Source organism: Talpa occidentalis, unplaced genomic scaffold (assembly GCF_014898055.3).
Source record: "Talpa occidentalis isolate TD23 unplaced genomic scaffold, MPIMG_talOcc4v2.1 talOcc4.13, whole genome shotgun sequence".
Classification (NCBI taxonomy): domain Eukaryota; kingdom Metazoa; phylum Chordata; class Mammalia; order Eulipotyphla; family Talpidae; genus Talpa; species Talpa occidentalis.
In genome coordinates, this window is record NW_023601322.1 from 17,754,032 (window position 1) to 17,776,620 (window position 22,589).

Genomic DNA, 22,589 nt, shown 5'->3' on the forward strand with positions numbered 1-22,589 from the left:
AGCTCTTGGCTCAGTAACCCTTTTCCACCTTCACAGTGAGAAAGGTCTTCTTTCCCCAGGGGCTGGATAGCTTTTCCAGATTACATGATGAATCAGAGACTATCTATCTCTCTGAAAACACTTCTCTTCCTAGAAAAACTGCAGGTCCCCCGCCTGTGTCCTGCTTTTGAAGTCCCCACACACTGAGAAGTTGCTGGGGTCACCTGCTCCTGGGGTCCTGGCCCCCATTCAGAGACTTTGTTGACAGGCATTTCTTAGATGTTTCCTGCGGGTCTGGCTCTGGATGGGGGCTCTGAGCAGAGGACTGTCTTTGGGGCGCTTACAACCCAATTCTGGGCAGTGAGTTTGCTGTTTGTTTCAGTGCAAAGACAGTCATTCCAACAGGGACTGTCAGCGCCAGTCACTCTGAGAAGGGCAGCGCAGAAAGGGGGTCGGGGTGGATCCAAGGGTGGGAGCACCTCCTAAAATATGAAATTGTGAACACAAGACTAGGTATCAAAGTGAATATTCTGAATCTGGAAACTGCAGCAAATTTTAAAAAGCTGCCAAATACCACAAACATCACAAAATCCATCAACATAACATGTTTACTAATTGGCTGCTTGACAAACTGCAGGCAGCAAACACGTGAACGTGCTGAAGCATCTCTGATCCTCTCTTCTGTGACAATTTTGCAATAGAAGGTTTCACAGAATTTAAAGCTAATTCCGTCTTTGAAAAGAGAATTGAAAATATAATTCAAAAATTGGAAAGATTTCCTCTAATATGATTGCTATTTTAGAAGTTCTTCTCACCGTCAAAACTAGTTATTGAATGGATAGTGGGGGATTATTGGTGTTTTGGTGGTAACATATATTTGAAGAGGTGTGAACCTCTACCCCTAAATCATATACAGAGTGTATGCGATTACTTCAATAAGAAATAATTTCATAAAAAATAAAAATATTTTAAAGACATTTTATAAAAATAAACACAAAAAATGAAAATAGTTATTGGTGATGCCATATAAATTTTCAAGATTATTGTCAAATTGGGGGAAAACCCTAGTAATTATTCTTTTCTATATGAGTTGTTAGGTTTGAGGGTATTTCCAGTTTTCTTACATGGTGACTAAACTTCTCTTCTTTGAATTAATGACATTTATTAGCCAGGCTACCCATGATGTCCTAGTTGTAGTCGTGTATTAGGAGATGTAGGGAGTCTGTGTTTTCACTGGGTTGAGATATTCTATGTGTTAACTGGGTGGCCCTTGGGCTCCTATAAGTCATTCCTGTGGCAAGAGAGCTGTCAATAATTAACCTGTACATAGAAGTAAGCGTAAATCACATATCATATCCCACTAAACCTAAGCTCCCTTAGATCTGCCAAATACCAGGTCATGCCAACACCATCATGAGGGAAATATGGTAGAAGACACGTCAGCATGGTAACAGATCACACTACCTGGCTCTTTGCTCTCCTAGTATCTCAATATGCAAATATTACAAAAATACATAACCATTTCAATACACGGTTGGGTCCCTCCCAGGGGTGTACAAGGGAGGGCCCCTGAGGTTGAGCTTCATAAACTTGAAGGTCAAGTAGACTCTGACCAGGAGTAAAGAGGGTCCATGAAGAGGTTAGGATGGAGGAGGACAGGGAGGCATCTTGTCAGGATTTGCAAGTTGGAAAGTTGGTCTATATTCTAGGAAACTTCTTTGAAGTGAACCATGGTGGGGCCCATCTTCTCATGGGCTGAGGTGGACTGTCTGGAGAGACTGTGAAGAGGCCCTGGGGCGAGGGAGTGTGTATGCAGCACTGTTCACAACAGCTAAATCATGGAAACAACCTAAATGCCCCAAAACAGATGACTGGATCAAGAAGATGTGGTACATATACACAATGGAATTTTATGCAGCAATCAAAAAAGATAAACTCATGCCATTTGCAGCAACATGGATAGAGCTGGAAGGGATCATGTTCAGTGAACTAAGTCAGAAGGAAAAAGAAAAATATCCAATGGTTTCACTTATAAAAGGAATATAGAGAAAACTAAGAAGGGGTCCAAAAAAAATAAAAAGACAAAACTAGCAAGCAAACCATAAATCTCTAGCAGCAGGAGAGGGGAAGGATAGAGGTCAAAACAGGAGGGGAAGAGCACAAGAGATTGTGATGGTTCATGGGTGATGTGGTTGGAGGGAATTTTATGGGGACAGTGCCACTCTGGGCCTCCCCTGCACTCCTACAGCAGCCCAGGCTCCAAAGTTGAAAAAAGCTATGTTGGAAAAAGCACTGGACCTTTACCTGGAGTAAAACCCCACCTACCTCTTCCTAGATAACCAAGCCTATGCAATTCTCAGTTTCCTCATATATAAGATAGGAGAAAATAGCAGCCACACCTCTAGCACAAGATTTTCATGGGGATCAAATAATAATGCAGTAGGGAGCAAATCAAATGCTTGGAAGGTACATGTAGACTCAAAAGTGCTCCTCACCTAAGACTCTAGGGTCACATTAAACACACAACTGGCTACTTAAAATATACTGATTGTGGTATTTGGAATTTGCCACGCACTCCACTTAGTGCTCTTCAGCTGCAGGAGCTCAAGGGGGTCCTCCTAGAGGAGGACACTAGAACAAAGCTGGGTGGATTGAAACAGGTATCCTTGTCCCAAGTTCTCCAAGCCTGGGTTCAGTAGTCCCTCTGTTTCTTTTCGTCCCACATGCCCCAGCTCCTTTCCACCCAGTGGTAAAAAGAACTCCCTGCTAGGCAGTGGGAGATACACACTTTGCATTCTTTACTCCATTTAGACCTTAGAACAAGCCTATAAAGCAGATACTGTTAAGTCCCTTTAACAGGGAAGAAAACTGAGTACAGAGAGGGTAAATAACTTGCTGACACAATTTTTAAGGAATTGCCCCTTGATTGTTCCTCTCTGTAGGAACAGGAGAACCCTCTCTCCTGGGTTCTCAGCAGTGAATTCAAGGTCCTCTAGACACTGCTGTCCAGATTTTCTCCGAAAAAGGCACAGTGATCTGAACCAGAGGCTTCATAGGCACCATTTTGCACATGGAAGGCAGCTATGCTTACCGCTATACCACCAATGCCACACAGTGCAGCCCCATGGCACATGGCAAACAACAAATGATTTCCACCAGAGAAGCAGAGGGGGGCCCACTGAGAGAGGTGAGGCCCTGCACTGAGACTTTGGGTGAGAATGCCTAGGGCCTAGTCTACACGAAGACAGTAGTCAGGAGATGTGAATTCTGGAGCAATAGAAGGTTGCTTAAAAAATACTGCCTCCACCTGCTAGCTGGTGCCTGAAAATTTCTTTCCCCTTAACAATCAAAAGTAAATACTTAAAATATAATCACCACCACTGCCTGTGTGGCTTTGAGTTAAAATTCATACTAAAGTGTAAATGACTGATACAAACTCCCTTTTTAAGATCTATGGAGTTTTTTGAGGAGGAAGCACCCAATGGTGCTCCTCTGGGTGTGAGGGAGAATGGGAAGAGAGATAGGCGACAGTAAACTGTGGGTGGGAGCTCTAATTCAAAGAAAGGGGTACAGGGAGGGGAGGCTAGAGGATTGCAAGCCAAACTACCAGCTCTGCAGTTTTGTTTAAAATCAGTTCCATTTCTAGACATTCTCATTCTTTTAAGCCTGTGGAGCTGGTCTCTTCACAAAGGACCAGAGCCTGCTGGTAAAACCTGAGACTAATCAAAACCTATTTTGCAAAGGAATTCTTCAGGCTAAAATGTCTTTTTATATATGTATACTCTGACACAAGGCTGATTGGTTTTGGAAAACTGCCTCTCCTTGAATACCTCATGGGTATTAAACTGATAGTGTGAATGTGTGGGACATTCTGTTACACACAGAACAGCTTTTAACATAATAGGCCCCAGTATTTGTTAAGTTCTGTGGCACTGACCTTACATAATCTTTTTTTCTTTCCTCAGACATTAATAATAAAAAAGTCAAATTTCAAATGACCAGGAATCCTTTCCTTATAGAGTTAAATGCCACTCTTGCTCATCCCTTCCTCTCAGTACCCTGCCCTTCCTAGCTATGCTTTGTCTTCCTGCCCAATTCATTTCTGGAGTTTTCATTTTGCCATCAAGAAGGAGAGGCTTGGGTCTCCCCGGTGGCGCAGCGGTTGAGCGTTGGGTTGTGAAGCTACCCACAGCCTCTGCAGCGCCAGTTCGATCCCCAGCTGCTCCCCGGCCACCGGAGGAGGGTCCCACATGGCGCGCAGACCTCTCCTGCCGCCTGCTGCTCCCCTCAGCAGTGTACTTCGGTCCTTCTGCCTGCTCTGCTCCCCGCTCTGGCTCTGGTGAATTCTCTCACCCTCCCGCGCTTCTGACTGTACCCAGTGCTTGTATAAATAAATAAATAAATCTTTTTTTTCTTTTTTTTTTTTTTTTTAAAAAAGGAGAGGCTTGTATTTTTTTTTCCAGTTGCAGAAATGGTACAGGATCATTTTTTGAAAAGTTCAATCATGAAAGAAATCATTCCTTGACTCTCAGGATACCTCCGGCCCCATCTCCTAGAGGGAATCACAGCTCAGTATAACTTTCCACCTTCCTCCCTCCCTCCAAAATGAAAATCATTTCTACTACACTGTGCCTTAATCTGCTTTCCTTTGTTTAAAAATCTCTGTTCAATGTTCTTTAAATTGTTGTCCCAAATATCTTGTTCTCTATGTGAGACGGGACCCTCTGAATATCTTACCCTTTGGTCCCTCACCATGTCGTGGTGCTGTCAGCGGCAAGATGCTGTTCAGAGAAGGAAATCAGTATAGTTTGCATCAACTTGCACCTGATTCTAAAATAGTAGTGGGAGTGGATTAGAAATGTACACTCGGGCCTCCCCGGTGGCGCAGCCGGTTGAGCGCCTCTCTGTGAAGCTGTCCGCAGCCTCTGCAGCGCCGGTTCAATTCCCGGCCAGCCACGGAGAGTCCTACATGGCATGGCAGACCTCTCCTGTCTCGCCTGCTGCTCCCCTCAGCAGTGTCTTCAGTCCGTCTGCCTGTTTTGCTCCCTGCTCTGTCTCTGGTGAATTCTCTCATACACACCCCGCCCCCCCACGCCTCTGACCTGTACCCCAGTTCTTGTATAAATAAATCTTTTTTTTTAAACATTTATTTATTTATTTATACAAGCACTGGGTACAGTCAGAAGCGCGGGAGGGTGAGAGAATTCACCAGAGCCAGAGCGGGGAGCAGAGCAGGCAGAAGGACCGAAGTACACTGCTGAGGGGAACAGCAGGCGGCAGGAGAGGTCTGCGCGCCATGTGGGACCCTCCTCCGGTGGCCGGGGAGCAGCCGGGGGTGGAACCAGCGCTGCAGAGGCTGCGGGCAGCTTCGCAACCCAGCTCTCAACCGTGGTGCCACCAGGGAGGCCCTAAATAAATAAATCTTTAAAAAAAATTAAAATAAAATTAAAAAATAATGTACGCTCATCCTGACCTGTGTCACTTTAAAATGGAGGTTCAGTGACTAGGTCCCTTTTCTACTATTTATAAGGAAAAGACCATGGAGAAAAATCAGGTCAGAACTGCTGGCCAGAAGGTCACCTTAATGATGGGAAACAGCCAAGGCATGTGGAGCTATATGGAGCAGCGGGCAGGAGCCCCAGTTGGGGCTGGATGACACTTGTGGGGCCCTAACCCAGTTAGAGACAGGTCCTTCACCCTCTTTCTTTGGGCTTTGTGGAGAAGATATGGGGGGCACAGTCTTGCCTCTTGGACCTCCCTGCTCAGAATTTGGGATGTCGTTCCTACCCCTATATCCCTCTCTAATATGAGAAAGTGGAGCAGGAGGAACCAGCTTCTCTTTCTCCGATGGTCCTGGGCACCCTTGCGAATAAATAACCGAGATAGGCTGCAGGAATGTCTCAGTGCCTATTGCAACAGGAGCAGTGAAAACCTGGGCCCACGCTGGATGGAGGAAAATCTCTCTCTGCTTAAAATGCACAAGCTTAAAGGGAACTGCAGGAAGACCGTTTGCAATTTTTGGTTTTTGGATGCCAACCAACACGCCCTTATTTAGCACCCAACAAGCACAAAGTTGGGTGGATTTGTGGTGCTCACATCAGGAGCTACATCTAAGAAGAAAATTCACTGTTGGGAAAAAAAAGAAGAATGTTGCAAAGAATGTAATGTAGATAAAGTTTCATTGCTGTTGAGGAGGCTCTGGTATTCTGGCTGAATGAGGGTTAAATAGAAAAGACTGCTTCAACCCCAGTTGCTGGAAATATCGATAAAAGGTGCCCATTCAATTTCCTGCCTTGGTACACAGCACTCGGGGACCAGAATTCAATCTTTCATGACGGAATGACTTCTTCAGCTTCCAAGTCTTTCTGAATTTTAGATCCTTATGGTGCAAGGCCACAGACAGAAGCAGGGAAAACACGGAAGACATGTGGCACGGTCACGCTTGGTGTGTAACATCAGCACTAGAACTAGTCTTGGCCACATGGCAGGATTGAGAGGGGCTCCCTAGCTGGTATCCTTTGGGTTAAACACACTCCCTCAAGTCAGGACTTCCTAATCAATCCGTTTTGACCAGCTGATTCAAATAAAGTTTTCTGCCTTGTTCCCACTTGTCGCTCCTTCCATTTCTATTTCAGAAGAGAAACCAAAGCAGAGCCAATTGCCTCAATAAAATAGAGTTAGTGCTGGAGTTCCAGGTATCTGAGAACGCAGGAACCCCCTCCAACAGTAACAATCATAGTTTATAAAAGCCAATATTTACCGAGTGCTTCTCAGATGCCTGACACAGTGCTAAGAATTTCACACACATCATTTCAGTGACTCTTCCCACAGCCCATGAAGTAGAATCACAAGGGACCAAGCCAGCCCGAGGCAGGTTCAGTAACTTGTCCAGGGCCACCTGATACCAGTCTCCCTCCTCCCCCCTAAGGAGGGGCCTCCTGCCTCTCAGGGGAAGGGCACACCCAGGCCAGGCCCAGGGCACACCGGGGACCCGCAGGGGCAGCAGTGGAGGCAGGGCTGCCACTCTGGGTGGGGAGGCGAGAGTGGGCACCTGGGGCAGAATGGAGCTGTGGGCCAGGGTGCACGACCGCCTGGGCCAGGTGCCATGCATTTGATCTTGTCTCTTGGGAACCACATGATTTGGGTCTACCCTCTTTTTTGCAAGAAACACGTTCTTGGTAAACTCACTCTTGGAGCCAACTTTCCCAGCCTCTCATCTGAAAAGGTGATGGAAATAAAAGCAGACGTGTTCATGGTGAACAATTTTGAGAATTATAGAAATCTAAAAATGCAGGGAAGAAAGCATGTGTTGTCTAACTGTTGGTAATATTTGGGAGTTTTAATGTCAATGTGTCCTTTTTCTTCTTGTTTTAAACTACTGATCATACCATTGATATGATTTTGCCTTTTTTTTTTTTTTAAAGATTTATTTATTTATTTATACAAGCACTGGGTACAGTCAGAAGCGCGGGAGGGTGAGAGAATCCACCAGAGCCAGAGCGGGGAGCAGAGCAGGCAGAAGGACCCAAGTACACTGCTGAGGGGAGCAGCGGGCGGCAGGAGAGGTCTGCGCGCCATATGGGACCCTCCTCCGGTGGCCGGGGAGCAGCCGGGGATCGAACCGGCGCTGCAGAGGCTGCGGGCAGCTTCGCAACCCAGCGCTCAACCACTGCGCCACTGGGGAGGCCCATGATTTTGCTTTTTAAACCTAATCATTATTACATAAACATTTTCTATGTCATTGTAAATTCTTCAAAAACAGTGAGCTTAACAGAAGTTAACTGGTCACAAGCTCAATAATCGCCAACAGTATAATAAGGTTGTCCCCCCCAAATCAGCGGCAGCATGAAGAGTGGAGACTTCACACTCCCAGTCACCCTGCCCCACACGCTGTCTGTACTGGAAGACACACTTTTTTTTTTTAAATAGTGTTTCTTTCTTTAAAAAAAAATTATTTTATATAATTCTTACATCATTTTTCATTTTTGCACAATGTATGCATTTTCATTTTGTATGCATTACATTCCCCATACAATTGCACCCCCCTTATTTTGACCCTAATCCTTCCTCTCCTCCCCCCCAACCCCGTAGTGTGTCTCTGGTTTATAGTTCCTTGTTGATTTTGATTTTTACTTTGTATTAATTAGTCTTTTTCCTGGTCCCTCATTTAGGATTTTGGGTGGGAGGAGATCAGTGAAAGGACAGACAGGATAGAGTGAGCTCTGTGCACACTGTCAGTTAAACAGCCAGCAAGGCAAAATGCTCAGTGGCTAAAACATGGCCCCCAATGTCATGGGGGGAGGAGACAGACCCAATCGTTCCATTTCCTAGCTGGGTGACCTCGAACGAATTAATCTCTCTGCCTCAGCATCTTCCTCTGTAACATGGGGAGAACAGCACCCTTAAGTTAGAGTATGAAGCAGGTCCATACCACAAGCACTTAGAACAGCGCCTGAATATTACTGTGTGAAGACAAAGGGTCTCAGCTGAGGCGATCTGAAGGGGCAGATGGTTTCAAACATTTGAAAGCTTTATTCTGAGAGGTTCCTGAGGACTGTGCTTGGTTCAGTGGAAAGGCAGAGGTGTGACTTCTTTAGTGAGTAAGTATTTAATGTGCCTGTGTCATGGGTCTGATGCTGGGAGGCGTCCAGAGAGGAACGAGATTCATGCTGTAGGGAAAATGGAATGATTCAGGCTCTTTTTTGCCTCCCACCGCCAGCCTCTATGGCTGCCACCTGTGGCCTTATTTTCCTCCTAGGCTTGGCTGTCCACATATAATAACGTGTTACTGCAAAAAAGTGCTTGGAAGTGTGAGCACGGGGCACACACACCTATATAGACAGACGCCTGGGCAGGGAGATGCTGGAAGAGAGAGCAGAGAAGCCAGAGAGGGGAGGGAGGGGTGAAGGAAGAGGGAGGAGAGAGGGGGTGGCGGGCGGGAGGGTCTGTTGCTGCTCGCCTTCCTGCCCACTGGTCTGCCTGTATCTGGTTCCCTGCTTCAGCATTAAAGGCCTGTCAAATCTACCAAAGGCTCCAAGATTCTCTTTTTCTATTTGCCTGAATCCACAATGAACCTCCCACCCTGTGCATGGTCGCCCCTACCCATGCCCTTTGCTAAGGGCCCCACCATCTGTGCAGAGAGGGGTGATACACAGCCCCTCACAATCCGAGGAGAGAACCACCCTGGGCAGCAGAGGAAGGCATGATTCACTCTGCCTTAGGGGGCTGGGAGAGCTTTTGCAGAGAAGGGCTCTCCAGCCAAGTCTGCAGGAGTAAGTAGGAGCTACCGTGGGGGCAGAGGGAACAGTGTGTGGGACCAGAGCTGTTGCCTAGAGTTTATTTTCCATGGTACGGTGACTAGTTAGTGATTACACAGTAAAAGGTGAGTTCAGTGGCGGCAGAAGCAGCCAAAGATAAGAGCTGGCCTCTCGGTGCAAGAAGCATGGCTCATGTAGAAGATGGCTGGGCACATCGAGATAATAACAACAGGGCACTCAGCCTTGAACCTTCCATTTCTAGACTGCTGTCCTCTCAATGGGCTACCACAGCAAAGTCTGAATCAGGAGAAAATTGAAAAGGCTTTGCTTCAATTTTCCAATCACTCTTCTTCGGTATAAACACCGGAATAGCTGCCTATAAAATAAGACAATATCATGTTCCTGAGACATTTACAACCTGGGTGCACCTAAGGGGAAAGCCTGGAGCAAGGACTTGAAGTTAGCAAAACTAAATATATTATCTGAAAGGGAGTTCCCTCACTGACACATCTCAGGATGAAAGGGAACAAGGAGCACAGTTTGCTGCACCTGTCTCCCAGGTCTCCCACTTAATTCCATTTATTCAGATTATTAAGCCACAGGGGATGGTGAGGGAGGGGCTAAGCAGGTCATTAACACTTCCTTCCAGGTGCTTACAATCTAGCATGAAAGACCAGCCGCACAGAACTGGATCCCTAAATGTCAGGTCTGATCATGACAGAGTCACTGGTCCTGGCTTTGCCCTCCTGTTGCCAATGACTCTAAAGCGGGACAAAATACAGAGCAGATGTTTTCAGGCATCGGACAGCAGACCGGGCAGTCTCCCCAGCAATGGGTAAAGCACAGGAGTGAGCTTCACAGTGGCCCTTCCACTCTGCCTGGGTGGACTTCACTGTCACAGCACAACACGCTGGAGCAGAGGAGTTGAGAATGTGGAGACCGGGGCAGTGGAAGCCTCTGGAGTTGGTGGGACAGGTTGCTGGAGAGGAATATAGGGCAGAGGCCCACAGTTTGTGTGTGTGCGGTGGGGCTGGGGGGCTCCCTAAAGATCTCTGGCAGAAGATGGGGCTGCCCATAGACAGGGTGAGAGGCTGTGCATTATTTAAACAACTGCTCACCCCAAGTGGAGCAGCAGATCCACAGGCACTTGCACAGGGTCACCTCTGAGATGAAGCCGCAGTACAGCTGGCTGGCATGCACCGGGTGCACGGCCAGTTGTTAGAATTGTAGAATGCCGGCAGATAGGTGGGCAAATAGCCACTGCTCCGGGCACCAAGTTTCCTCGCTCATGAGATACTCAGTCCCAGATACTCCCAGGTCTTCCTGTGATCTGGCAATAAAGGGTCACTTTCTGGTAAGCAGGGCGCCTCTAGGCCCCTGGCTTATGACTCTGGCTGGCTTCCTTTCTTACTGGCTGTGCCTGATTCGTGCCAGTTGTTAAAGATTTATAACAGCACCTCCAAGTGGGATGTGTCCAGGAAGGGTGGTCTGGGAGTGGCTTGAGACCTTGGGCTAGAGTGAAGATTCTGGTCCTGGGGGCTGGGGCTGCAATGAGTTGAGGAGAGGAGGCTCTGACAGCCAACATTAGCTTTCCAAGTCCGCGTAAGTGTTCAGGGACACTTGACTCTCTGGTACAACCTCTGTCCTAATCCCCTAGGTCATATTGTTCCCTTTGAAAAAGGGATATTTCATAGCCTTTTAAATAAATATCTTCAGCTCCACTGATTTGGAATAACACACTTAGCAGCTTAAGAACTTCTAGCTGGGCCCTCAGTAAGCTGTTCTTCCATGAGCCCCTTTTCTCAAGAAATCCTGGCCTCTGAGCATAGCTGGGCCTCTCCCAGTGCCAGCACCGCAGACCCCAGCTCTATTCTGGGATCCCTGGACAGCCTTCCTTAGTCCCTGCACCGTGGGGCTTCCCTCTGCCCTGCAGAGGCCCCATCACACAGGCACGCAGAGCATCCAATGGACAGAGAAGAGCGCTCTCCTCACACCATTTCAGGGAGTTTGTGCTTTAGGGTGCTTTCTGTGAGTGTCCAGCCACAGGTGGAGGGAGTAACCGCGACCTCAACAGACAAGACACCATCAAGGATGGCCAGGAGAGGGAGGAGGTGAGGCTGAGCAACATGATTAAACCAGCCCCACCGCGCCGACCATGCTCCAGCAGAGCCTGTTCTGCACCATGTGCCTGTATCTCCTTCGACTTAGCCACGAGACTTCACAAACCACAGCAATTCACTGAGCCCCAAACACCGGCCTCGCTGAACTGTGAAACCATGGCCTCTGTTTTAAAATAACCTCTAGGGATGTACATTACCCCAGAACAAAAAAGGTATGGTGGCTAAAATCATTTTTCCAATCACCTAACTACTGTTGACATCAAATGGAAAGAGAAGTAGCACTCCTGGCGTGGGGTCCCTGGCCTGTGTCGCTCTGCACCAAACTTGAGTGACAGTGGCCGAGGTGCTTTCCAATATGATGTGGTTGAGGTTGGGCAGTCATCCTGCCTCTGGCAATCTTCACAATTCCCTGGCAGGCCTGACACCCCCACCATTTACGTCCCCTTTTAGTTGAGGTACCTGCTTCAAATACACCCGGGTTATCTGGGAGGGGTTCCTAGTTTTCTTACTGAGCCGATCACAGACCCCGCAGCAGCAAACATGACAGGGGCATTGGCCTTCTGTCCACAGACAAGTTACTAGTGCACGCCATCAAGCCAGTGCTTCTTAAAAGTTAGTGAGTTAAGTATCAGTCACCTGGAGGTTTATTAAAACAGCTTTTGGGGCCTTGCCCTGAGCATCGGACTTAGTTAAATGTGAGATGGGACCTGAGAATCTGCTTCTCTAATAAGTTTCCAGGTGATACTGATTCTGCTAGTCCAGTACCACACTCTGAGAGCCACTGGACCAGCTGATCGCCAAGGAACCATCATGAGATGCAGAGGCAAAGTGTAAAGCACTCTGGTCATGAAATAGGAGGGCAGAGGACCCAGACAGGAAGGGGTCAAGGGTCAGGGGCCCAAAGGCAGGCCAGCCTCAAAGAAGAGAGACTTGCTCACATGACCTGCCAAGACATAAGAGCCTCTGGTGGCCCATGTTCTCATGGGCCTCTTGTCCTTTCTTTTCTGGGTGTTCTCTGCCTACTGCCTGCCCAGAATGGACCACCTGCTGATCGCCTCCTGTGTTTTAGTAAGGGCGAGAGATGCTCCTTCCTGGAGGGAGGCATCCATGCAGCGGATCAGGCTGCCAATGGGCCGCCCGGGGCTCTGCACCCTCTCCCTGGGGCCCCTGACATTTCTGAGAATTTACACGGGGCTCAGAGAAGTCTTAGGCATCATTTCTTTTCTCTCTCTTGAGATCCTAATAGAATAAATTCAAAGGAAAACATGCTCTGATCTTTCAGCCACCTCTTCCTGACACAAACAAGGAACTAATTAGCAGGCCTGCTGAGGAGGCAGGCAGAACGGGCTCTTAGCAGACCACAGGCTGGGCATCCCCTCAGGTGGGGACTCTGGGCTCGCCCTCTGGCCATCTTGTCATTATAGGGGAGAGAGATATCCCGCGTCTGCCTGGCATTACCATGGCACTTACCCGGTGAATAGTTCTGTTCGTGGTTAGCCCTTGGTACATCTGAAAGCACGCTGACACCCCACTTTCACAGGACTCTGATAACAACCCTATGAACTCGGCAGAATAGGAACAATGCAAACATTTGGTAGATAAGATCACAGGGAGTTGTAACACCGGCCTGTATGCCTGGCTCAGGCACCCAAGTGAGACCTTGAGCCGGTTCCTTGCCTTCCCAAGCCTCGGTTTTATCATCTGTGGAACGAAGGAGATGGACAAGATAGCTGTGACCTCGTACTCTAGGAAGAAGCTACATAAGGAATAGGCCAGAGGTCTTGCAATTAGTGGGGTGAGTAATAGCATGAGACCAGCGCCCCCACCACCTCAACGGCACCCACTCCTTCTCCCGGTGGTGCGGGCTGGTGGTTACCCTCTGGACCTCACAAAGACCCAAACCACAAGGGGCTATGTAGTGGGGGATTCGTCCCCAGAACACTCCTTGATTGACTTGAAGCTGCTCATTAACAAAGAGAAGGCCAGTTCCTTTGGCACCTCCTTCACCAGACAAACACAATGGGCAGCTACTTTGTGCCAGGCGTCGTACCAGATGAGGGGATGTGGAAGTGAAGGAGACTGGGCAGAAGGTCACAGCAAGGATACTGAGAGTTCATCTGCACCATATGGCTGGAGGGAGAGGGGGTGCACTAGGGGCCGGTCCAGCCTCTGGACAGCTCACAGAGCCTGACCCTGGCACTGGGCAGAGCAGCCTGGAAAAAGGAGTGCCTTGTCTGTGCCCTGCACACAGGTGCTACCTATGGCCCAGCTGAGCACGCTCTTCCTCAAGGTGAGTGCAGAATCCCCAGATTTTAGAAGGGGTCAGGTTTAGAGCAGTTTGCATATAGAGACCTCTCTCCAAATACACTGTGGGGAGCAAATGCACACTTCTGACCCCAATTAATCTGTTGGCAGAAGGAATGACATGCTCTCTGTCTAGAGTCAAACCTTCTAATGGAATCGAAGAGGAAGCTGGCTCCTATTTGTAATGTGCTGGTAAACATTTTGCTCCCACCTGTTCCAGAAAATCACAGAGTCGACTGAGGGCTGTGGCCAGACTCCCTGGAGGAAGCAAGATGAACATGAGAAGTAAGGGGCTCTCAGCCCAGGAGAGCACAAAAGATGCAGAGTAGGGAGGGGTCGGTGCCAGCAGGCAGAGGGGGCGGGGTGCGTAGAAAGCCTCCACAGAATTTAGAGGAAGGCAAGGTTAATTCCAACTGGGCATCCAGAGAGCCTTCATGGAGGAGATGGCACATGGAAAGAGGACCCATCAAGACAGGAGAAGGCCTCAGTCCTAGTGTCCCTTCTGCCACAGTCAGCTGTGGCAGCTTGAGAAAACTATGTCTCTCCCTTTAAAAATGGGTGATTTGCCCTTAGCACTCCAAGCATTATGAGGATTAAATGAGAACTGATTTAAATGCACATCGGATAAATAAAAGCACCAAATTAAAGCCTTTCGTCATCAGTTGGGGAGGAGTGTGGAGGAAGCTAAAAGCAGAAAGTATACGAGGGAGGAACAGGGTGGGGGCGGGTGGTGCCTGCCAAACCCAGGGCTGATATAAACACCTACGGGCCTCATAACTGGCTCCTATGATTTTTTAAACTCCCACAGCTAATTTTATCGAAGAGAGCCCAAGAAGAGTAAGTCAGAACATGTAGTTTCTTCTACATGAGGAAAATAAAGTCCCTGCTAGAAAAGTGACCTCCTGCCCTGCGTAACAGGGAACCAGTCACTCGCAGTGGGTGGGCAGTGAACCTGGGTGTCCTGCCCACTCCAGTGCGGGGCCAGCACTCAGCAGGTGCTCATGAAGTGAACCGATGGAGCCTAGTGCCTTCTAAGGGACTTCATACCTGCAGGCAGGGCAGGTATTCCGGATGGGGAGACTGCGAGAGCAGTGACTGTCCGTGTCCCAAGCCAGCACTGACAGAAGGGAGCCTCTGCCTGCTCCTGTGGGGTCCCTTCCTCACACCATGCCACCAAGAAGTTTTACTAGAGCCAGTCTTTGCCCCAACAAATCCCCTTCCCTGACTTATGAGGTCGACAGATGGTGCTCTGCGCACTTTCTTGCAAGGCTGCACATGAGCAGACCCTCACAGAGGGAGCGCTGGCATCCCCAAGCCTGCCAGTTTATTCCAATTCAGAAAGTAGCCCTGTGCATCCTAGATGAAGGGATGTCATGAAATCTGTTTGTTTGTTTGTTTGTTTACCAAATAAGAAGTGATTTGAGTTAAAACCTTTGGGTCCATTTTTGGAGTCATGGCTCCTCACAAAAAAAAAAAAAAAAAAAAAAAGGTAGCTAGCAGAGGGCATCAAGGGCATCAGGAAGACAGGAGGCGTTCCCAGTGCTGTTTTATAACCTCGGACATTCCTACATTAACAGAGTTGGCACTGAGGTTTGACAGATGACCTGGCTGCAGGAGGGAAGAGCAGAGGTTAAGCTCCTGGTTAATGTCACCTAAGGGCTAGAGCCATCTGGGCTGATTTGGGGTCTGAAATCTGGGCAGGAGTTCAAGTTCCCACCAGTGAGGGTGGTACAGGGAGCCCTTCCCTCTCCCCCTCCCCCGCAAATGCCCTCCCACTGCAGCTACCTGACAGGTCAGTGTCTGTGATTCTTCTGCCATAGGCTAGCAGAATGGAAGGGAGAGCAGAGAAATGAGGCCTCAGAGGCAAGATGAAGCCTGTTCAAGGTCAGAGCTTGGCTCCCCTTTTATGACCCACCAGATCCTCAGCTGATAAACTAACAGTTGAGGGTTCACCTACTTCCTAGGGATGCTGTCATTCTACCAAAAACATGTAGTACAGAGGTTTGACAGGAGGCTGTAAATGGCACCTATCCCCAACTCTGTTGGAGCTCAGAGGCTCCCCTAAAGTGGCAGAAATTGGGGAGGGGAGAGAATTGAGGGCTCCCAGCTCTGGAGCTGAGCAATGGATTAGGCAGGAAGAAGTCTGAGCCTTGAGGACAAGTGTCAGTGTCTCTACCAATGTGGCCAGGTCAGCTCTGCCCTCTGCGGCTGTGGAGAACTGGGCCACCCTCCATGCCCCCGTGGGGATTCAACAGTACCATCGGCACCCATATCTTTAATATTACACGAGGGGCCAAGGCATCAGGGGACCTGGGAGAGCTGAGCCATTAGCTGGATAAGGTATACTGAGGATTCATGGATCAGATTCATCATTCACGTGCCCTGTCTAGTGATGGAGAGAATGGGACACTGATTGGGTGGGAGAAGTAAGACAAATCTGGGGGCATAGGTTTGTATGCTAGAAGCCTCCAAGAAGTCCTGAGCACACAGTAGGGAGAGGAGGCAGGGACAAAAGGATGCCAGAGGCAAATTCACCAACTGCATAATTTACAACCCTAGATTAGAGCTGGAGGAAATCTTAGAGATCATCTAATCCAAGCTCCTCTAATACAGCCCAGAACTATTGATCATGGTCATTCAGCAGAGTCAAGATTAAGAACCAGAATCTCCCCCCTGCCCTCCCACCAATACCAGTGACCCTTCTGGACGCTCTATCTTCCCCTGCTACTGACCCCAGGTCCCTGATTCCATGGCGCGAGGAATACCCTCTGCCACACTCAGTGTTCTTGAGGATGCCACACACCACGCCTTTCAGCCAGACCTACCTTGTGTGAATAATGCTGATCGACGATCCTCGCCAATCCGAAGTCCCCAATCTTGAGCACAAGGTCCTCTGTGCTGATGAAGATGTTGGCAGGCTTCAGGTCCCTGTGTAGCACGTTGGCCGAGTGGATGTACTTGAGCCCGCGGAGCAGCTGGTACATGAACAGCTTGGCGTGCTCCTCCGTCAGCGTGCCCTGCTCCAGCAGGCGGGCCAGGTCAGTCTCCATGTATTCCTGGACGATGTAGGCCACGCTGAACTTAAACAGCTCACCCTGCAGGTCGGTGCCCTTGGGCCCCAGCACCTCGTACACTTTCACGATGTTGTCATGGTCCAGGCGCCGGATGATCTTGATCTCCCGGAGCGCATGCTTCATGCTGCGGGCATCGCTCAGGGTGATCTTTTTCACGGCCACCTTCCGGCAGGCCCTGCTGTCCACGGCCGACAGCACCAGCCCATTGACACCGAAGCCCAGGGGTTGGAAGTCAATGAAGCGTCCACCAAGGTCATACCCATAGACACTGGCAATGGAGTCGCCCTTCTCAGCCATTGTTGGCTCAGTGGTCAGGGGCTGCCCGTGCGACGAAGGGGCAGACAGGAAAGTCCACGTCCCAGGTAGTGGCTTCCCCAGCACACTTCATTCTGTCAAGTCCCAAAGCAGAGAGATGCTGCTTCTCCTGGTGATTTTGCAGCCACCAGCTCTCTGGAGCCGGGAGTGGCCTATGTCCATACCCGCCAAGCTGCAGAAGTTGGAGGCTCAGGCTGTTTTCTGAACCTGCACGGGGAGAGCTGTCCACCACCTCCTCCATATCCCGAGCCCATCCCAAAGCTTAGGATGGCTCATGCTTCTTGCAAATACAGACTCTTGAAAGAAAAAACAGTGCTTTTCTCTAGGTGAACATAATGTTTTCTGTCACAATGGATCACAGTAAAGCAGCAGAAACTCTCCCCTTTAAATCCTTCGTTCAAAGACGTTCCTTTGGCTGAAATGTGGCGCTGTTGCTGAGCTAGATTCCTTACGATAGTCCAAAGCTCAGCTGAATCACAGCCTCCGGCAGCTTGCTACCTGCTCTCTGTTGCCCAACCAGTTTGGAGGGGTCCAGACAATTGCTTCTGGAGGCTTCTAGAGGTTTTTTCCTACCTCTGTCAGCTCCACTCAGATTCTGATATCCAAACCAGCCCAGTGAACATTGATTGGTGAAGAGGGCTGGAGAAACCCAAGTACTTTTCATGAGCTCCACACCGAGTTATACCTGAAGTCCCACATCCGAGCGGTGCTCAGCTGCCAGGTCAGGATCCTCCGGAGGCTTCAGATGTGGGCGGCATCCTCTGTCACCCCCTCATCCATGCCTCCTCCAATGAAGCTGTGTTCTGCCGGACTTCAGAGAGACTGCAGGAACTTGGCATCTCTCGGACTGAGTCTCCTTCCCTGTCAAAGAAATATAACGTTGGGTAAATTTCCACACTCAGCTTGCAACACCTTCCCACTTGCGTGTCTTTTGTTAACCAGCCCAAGTGTTATTTGATCTGTCCAGCCAAGTGAAACACTGCTTGCTCAGGGGATTCCAGGCTTTGCCCTGCCTGGCCACCCCTCCTGCTGTGTGCAAAACTCCCCTGAAAGAGAGAGAAGATGGATTGATTTGATAAGACCATCAAATGGTGTGCCTTTTATGTAAATGCCTGCTCCCCGAAGGTTAACATGTACAAATGTGGGTGGGAATGATCAGCTCTGACCTTTACAAAGTTCATTTGTTAAGTTCTCCAAACACACACATCAGCCCTAGCTGGGAACAGTGAGAGTAATAAGTAACTATTTACAGGCAGAAAATAAATGATCAATAATCTTGCTTTTCTACTTGGACCTCTTTCCTCTCTTCTTTTGCAAATGTCTTTGAATATTTTAAGAGAGAATTTGCATGCACTGAGATTTAATTACATTGTATCTCTTGCTCACCACCCAGATGACATAAGCACACATACCAAATTACAAGCACATTTTATTGCCACCCTAAATAAGGGACTCTGCCCAGCAAACCAGAACCAGGTCTGCAAGGTGAACTGTATTCTCTTGGAAGATGGGGAGCAAGTTCTTCAAAGCACTGGGTCAAATCCTAGTCTGAAGGCTTCCCGTTGACTGCTGACTCAAATTACAGGCATAGGACCGAAGTGGAGAGAAAAAGCTGCAAAACTAGCAATAGAATTCAGAGCTCTTGAATAAAGGCAGTATCATAGTTTCTAAGGGGTGTCATGTTTTATAAGTTTATTAAGTCAACAAGTGCAAAGAACAAACACTACCCAGCACAAAGAGGTCAACTTAGTGAAGGCTGCTTCTTCAATCTCATCCCTATAGGGATACTTTCATATCTAAACCCTGCTCTGTAAATGGTAAGTGACGCAGGACAGCAGTCCACTCAATGTTCTGAAATTAAGGGGAGAAGTTAGGTGACACAGATGATGTGGAGTAGGGAGTAATTAGATGCCCTCTAAAGACTTCAAGTGAAAGAAATTTTCCAAGGACCTGACATACAGTAATTTCTCAACAGATGTCACCTTTTGCTGCCATTGTTAAAAACTCCCTCACACTTGAGTGAGATTTACCTACCATTCTGTTTCATCTCATCTGGCACAATTCTACTCTGCAAGTTTCTTATTGGGCCCACAACAAAATAATCATAGACTTACAGAATTATAGATGGTGAAGCAACTGTAGCATGTGAGTCCAATGTGCCTTCATTGGGAAGGGCCCGGCCCTCCTTGGCGCTTTTGATGAGGTATCACTATTGGCCTTTAAAGAGCAGGGTCAGATTTGGAACCATCCCAGCAGCATCCCCAGCAGCGAGTAGCTGCCACCCACCCCCAAGTGCCAACAGCATGAGAGGCAATGACTCTAGTACAAGTTCTCACTTTGCAGACAAGGGCACGAAAGCTCAAAGAGCACCAGCTCAGTGCTTCCAGCATGGGCCAGTCAGTAAGCATCTGATGAACAGATAAATGAGTACCTTTTTCTGTTTGAGGATCCCGGCCAGTTGGAGGACAGTGCTGAGAGCACCCTTTGAGCCGCAGTCTATGGTCTGTGCTAGTGAAATCCCCTTGATACCTAACTAAGGGGAACAAAGAGTCACCCCTATACCCCTTTCCGTACCTCCTCTGACTCCTGCAGCCCAAGTCAGGAGACAAACTAAACTGGAGCTTCTATCACTTTCTATCCATATGTCAAGTCTGGTCCCAAGGGCACAGCAAACAGGCAATTATGTATTTTGCTTTATGAGAAGGGACACTTAAGCCGTCTTCCTTTTCAGCTCCCAATGGGTTGTAAACAGAGACAGGAATGAGCACCTGAGCAGGGAAGAGATGACATCACCAGCAAGCTGAAAGCAGGATTTGTTCAAGATCAACTGCAATGCAGATAGTCTGTGAACAATTAAGAGATGCTTTATTTATTTTTAAAACTCCTTTTCCTCTCACATGGGAGGGACTATCTCCCTTGTGTGTGTGCACGTTGGTGTGTGTGTCTGTGTGTGTGATCTTCCCAGTATGCTTGGGTAGGGTAGGTTCCACGCCCCCTTGGGAAGGCTCAATTCCAACCCCTGCACCTTCCTCACAGGCTCCTGAAAGCCTCCTTATTCCTGCAAATTTCTATTTGCTTGTTAATGCCCCACCAGTTCCAGAAATGTTCTCTTGCTTCCTCTCCACTTTTTGAAATTCCCATCATTTAATATGCACACAAAGACTTGCTTCCTCTCTGAAGTGACCTCAGCAACACTCCCCGGTTGCTAAACTGCTAAGGCATCTGTGTGTCTGCTGCATTTGACATTCACCACATACTAGCCAGAGCAGTTGCTGAACTTTCCATAGAGGCCCAACTTCCAACTAGACCCTAATAGTTGGAAGTACCTGAGGAACGTTAGCTATGGATACACAGTTGGGGGGGGGGCGTTCACATTTCTTAGGGGGCCAGTCTTCCCTCCCTGGGACTGCTGTTCTGACGCAAGCTTCCCACAGCAAATCAGCTACTCAGGCGGACCAGCACTTACGAACTTTAGTCCCTTTCTCTCATCTGAGGAGATGCCTCTCTCAGGGTTTCAACACTAACCAGGAGGGCCTCTTCTATTTCTCAGTGCCCCTTTGAGTTTACTATTATTCATCTCATCTCTAACCTCTTCATTTCCTATGTTTCCTTTTTAACCCCTGTGTCTGTTGTAAACCCTTTGCTTTTCTCCCCAGCTGAACTGATTATGAAACACCTATTATCTAAGAAGTCTCAGATTAGCGATTCAATTCTTGCATGATATACCAAGAGGTGCGGGCCCATTGATCCTGGGGCGGGGCAGACCTGGCATCTGAATGTGCCCACCTGGGCAGAGGAGTGGGCACAGCTGCCCTTGGCAGGATGCAGCTTCTCTGAGCAAAACAGTCACTTTTCATTTGGAGGAGTTGGCTCAGAGATGTTCTGAATCACAGGTGTGATTTCCAGCCAGGGAGCTGGCATTTTTCTTGCAAGAAGGAAAGGTCATCGGTTCAGCTGTGCTCGAATGACACCCAACAAGAAAAATGCACGTATCTCTCTGCAAGGGCAGACCAGGCACCCACACATCCAAGGTGAATGTCACAGTAAGAAACACAGGAATTGATAAATATACCCCCTAGGACTCCTAACAATGGAATTCATTCTCCCATTGATTTTTAATTGATTCTCCAGGAATATCTTATTTGAGGCCAATTAATTATTCTCTCATGCACCCACCTTTTAACACGTGGAAGGAAACCAGAGATGAGACGGTCTGTGCTGACGTCCTTTTCTGGGATTCCTGGGGCTCTGGTTTACAAAGCGGCTTTGCAAAGTCTAAATTTAGACTCACCTCCTCTGCCTGCTGAGATCCTCCCAAACCCCACGCTGTCAACTTTCAGCAGAAATTATGGCCCCTAGGGAGGTGCTGACATTTCATAGACACTGCTTTCTTCCCTCTCCTGAGCGCCCAAAAATTTGCAGAAAATCCTTCCTGGGAAGATGGGGTGGGGGAGGGTGTTATAGTCAAACAGGTTTTACACTGTGCAATTCTAGGTGGCACCGTTCAGATCTATCTCACCTGAAGCCTCAAGTTCTCTAGACCAGAGAAAGGTAATGTTTTTCTAACAAGAGAATAAATAACTTGGACTTTGCAGGACATACAGTCTCTGATGCAACTACTCAATCCTGCCTTTGTAACACACCTGACAATAGCTACATTTCAATAAAACTTTACTGATAAAAGTAAATAGGGGACTTGGCCTGGGGGCTAGAGTTAGCTGGTCCCTGCTCTAGCTGGTATAGGAATATCCCCCAACTTGTTCATGAGGAGGCATGAAGTTACAACCTACATTCCTTTCCAACTCTTCCCGCATTGTGTCCTCCCACCTGGACATCCTGCTGTCCCGCCTAGTGGCACAATCCCAGGCCTGCCCTCCCTGTAAGGTACCCTGGCCTTGGGACCCCACCCCAGGCTTAGGTGAGTTCATTGTAGGTTTCATGCCCTCTGGGCTCAACTGTTTACCACAAGCTACCTTTCAGTTCTGCGATTCCACTGCACTGTTGATGCACCTCACCCCTGAACCCCACTTGATCTAAACAAAAGCTTTCTGGAGAGGTGGCAAAGACGACATGAAAAAGATGGTGTAACCAATATTGATCTCTAATTTGGCATATATGGGAAATCTTTGTACTATCTTTGCAACTTTTTTTTTATAAATCTAAACTTTTCAAAAATGATAATTAGAGCCTCCCCGGTGGCGCAGCGGTTGAGCGCTGGGTTGCGAAGCTGCCCGTAGCCTCTGCAGTGCCGGTTCCATCCCCGACTGCTCCCCGGCCACCAGGTGAGGGTCCCACATGGCGCGCAGCAGTCCTACACTGCTGCCCGCTGCTCCCCTCAGCAGTGTACTTCGGACCTTCTGCCTGCTCTGCTCCCCGCTCTGGCTCTGGTGAATTCTCTCACCCTCCCGCGCTTCTGACTGTGCCCAGTGCTTGTATAAATAAATAAATAAATCTTTAAAAAAAAAAGATTAATTAAAAAAAGATGGTGTAACCACACTATTGAGAGTTCACCACAGGCCAAAATTTGGTCCATTAATTCA

The 22,589-nt window shown here is 48.4% G+C and overlaps 1 protein-coding gene across 1 annotated transcript in view; it reads right to left on the bottom strand.

Moving 5' to 3' along the window:
• Nucleotides 1–22,589, bottom strand: part of MAPK4 (mitogen-activated protein kinase 4) — a 123,617-nt gene that overhangs the window by 18,192 nt on the left and 82,836 nt on the right. The window contains 1 exon segment of the mRNA XM_054694044.1: nucleotides 16,486–17,910. Within this exon segment, the coding sequence (XP_054550019.1) occupies nucleotides 16,486–17,031 (546 nt within the window). The 5' untranslated portion in view covers nucleotides 17,032–17,910.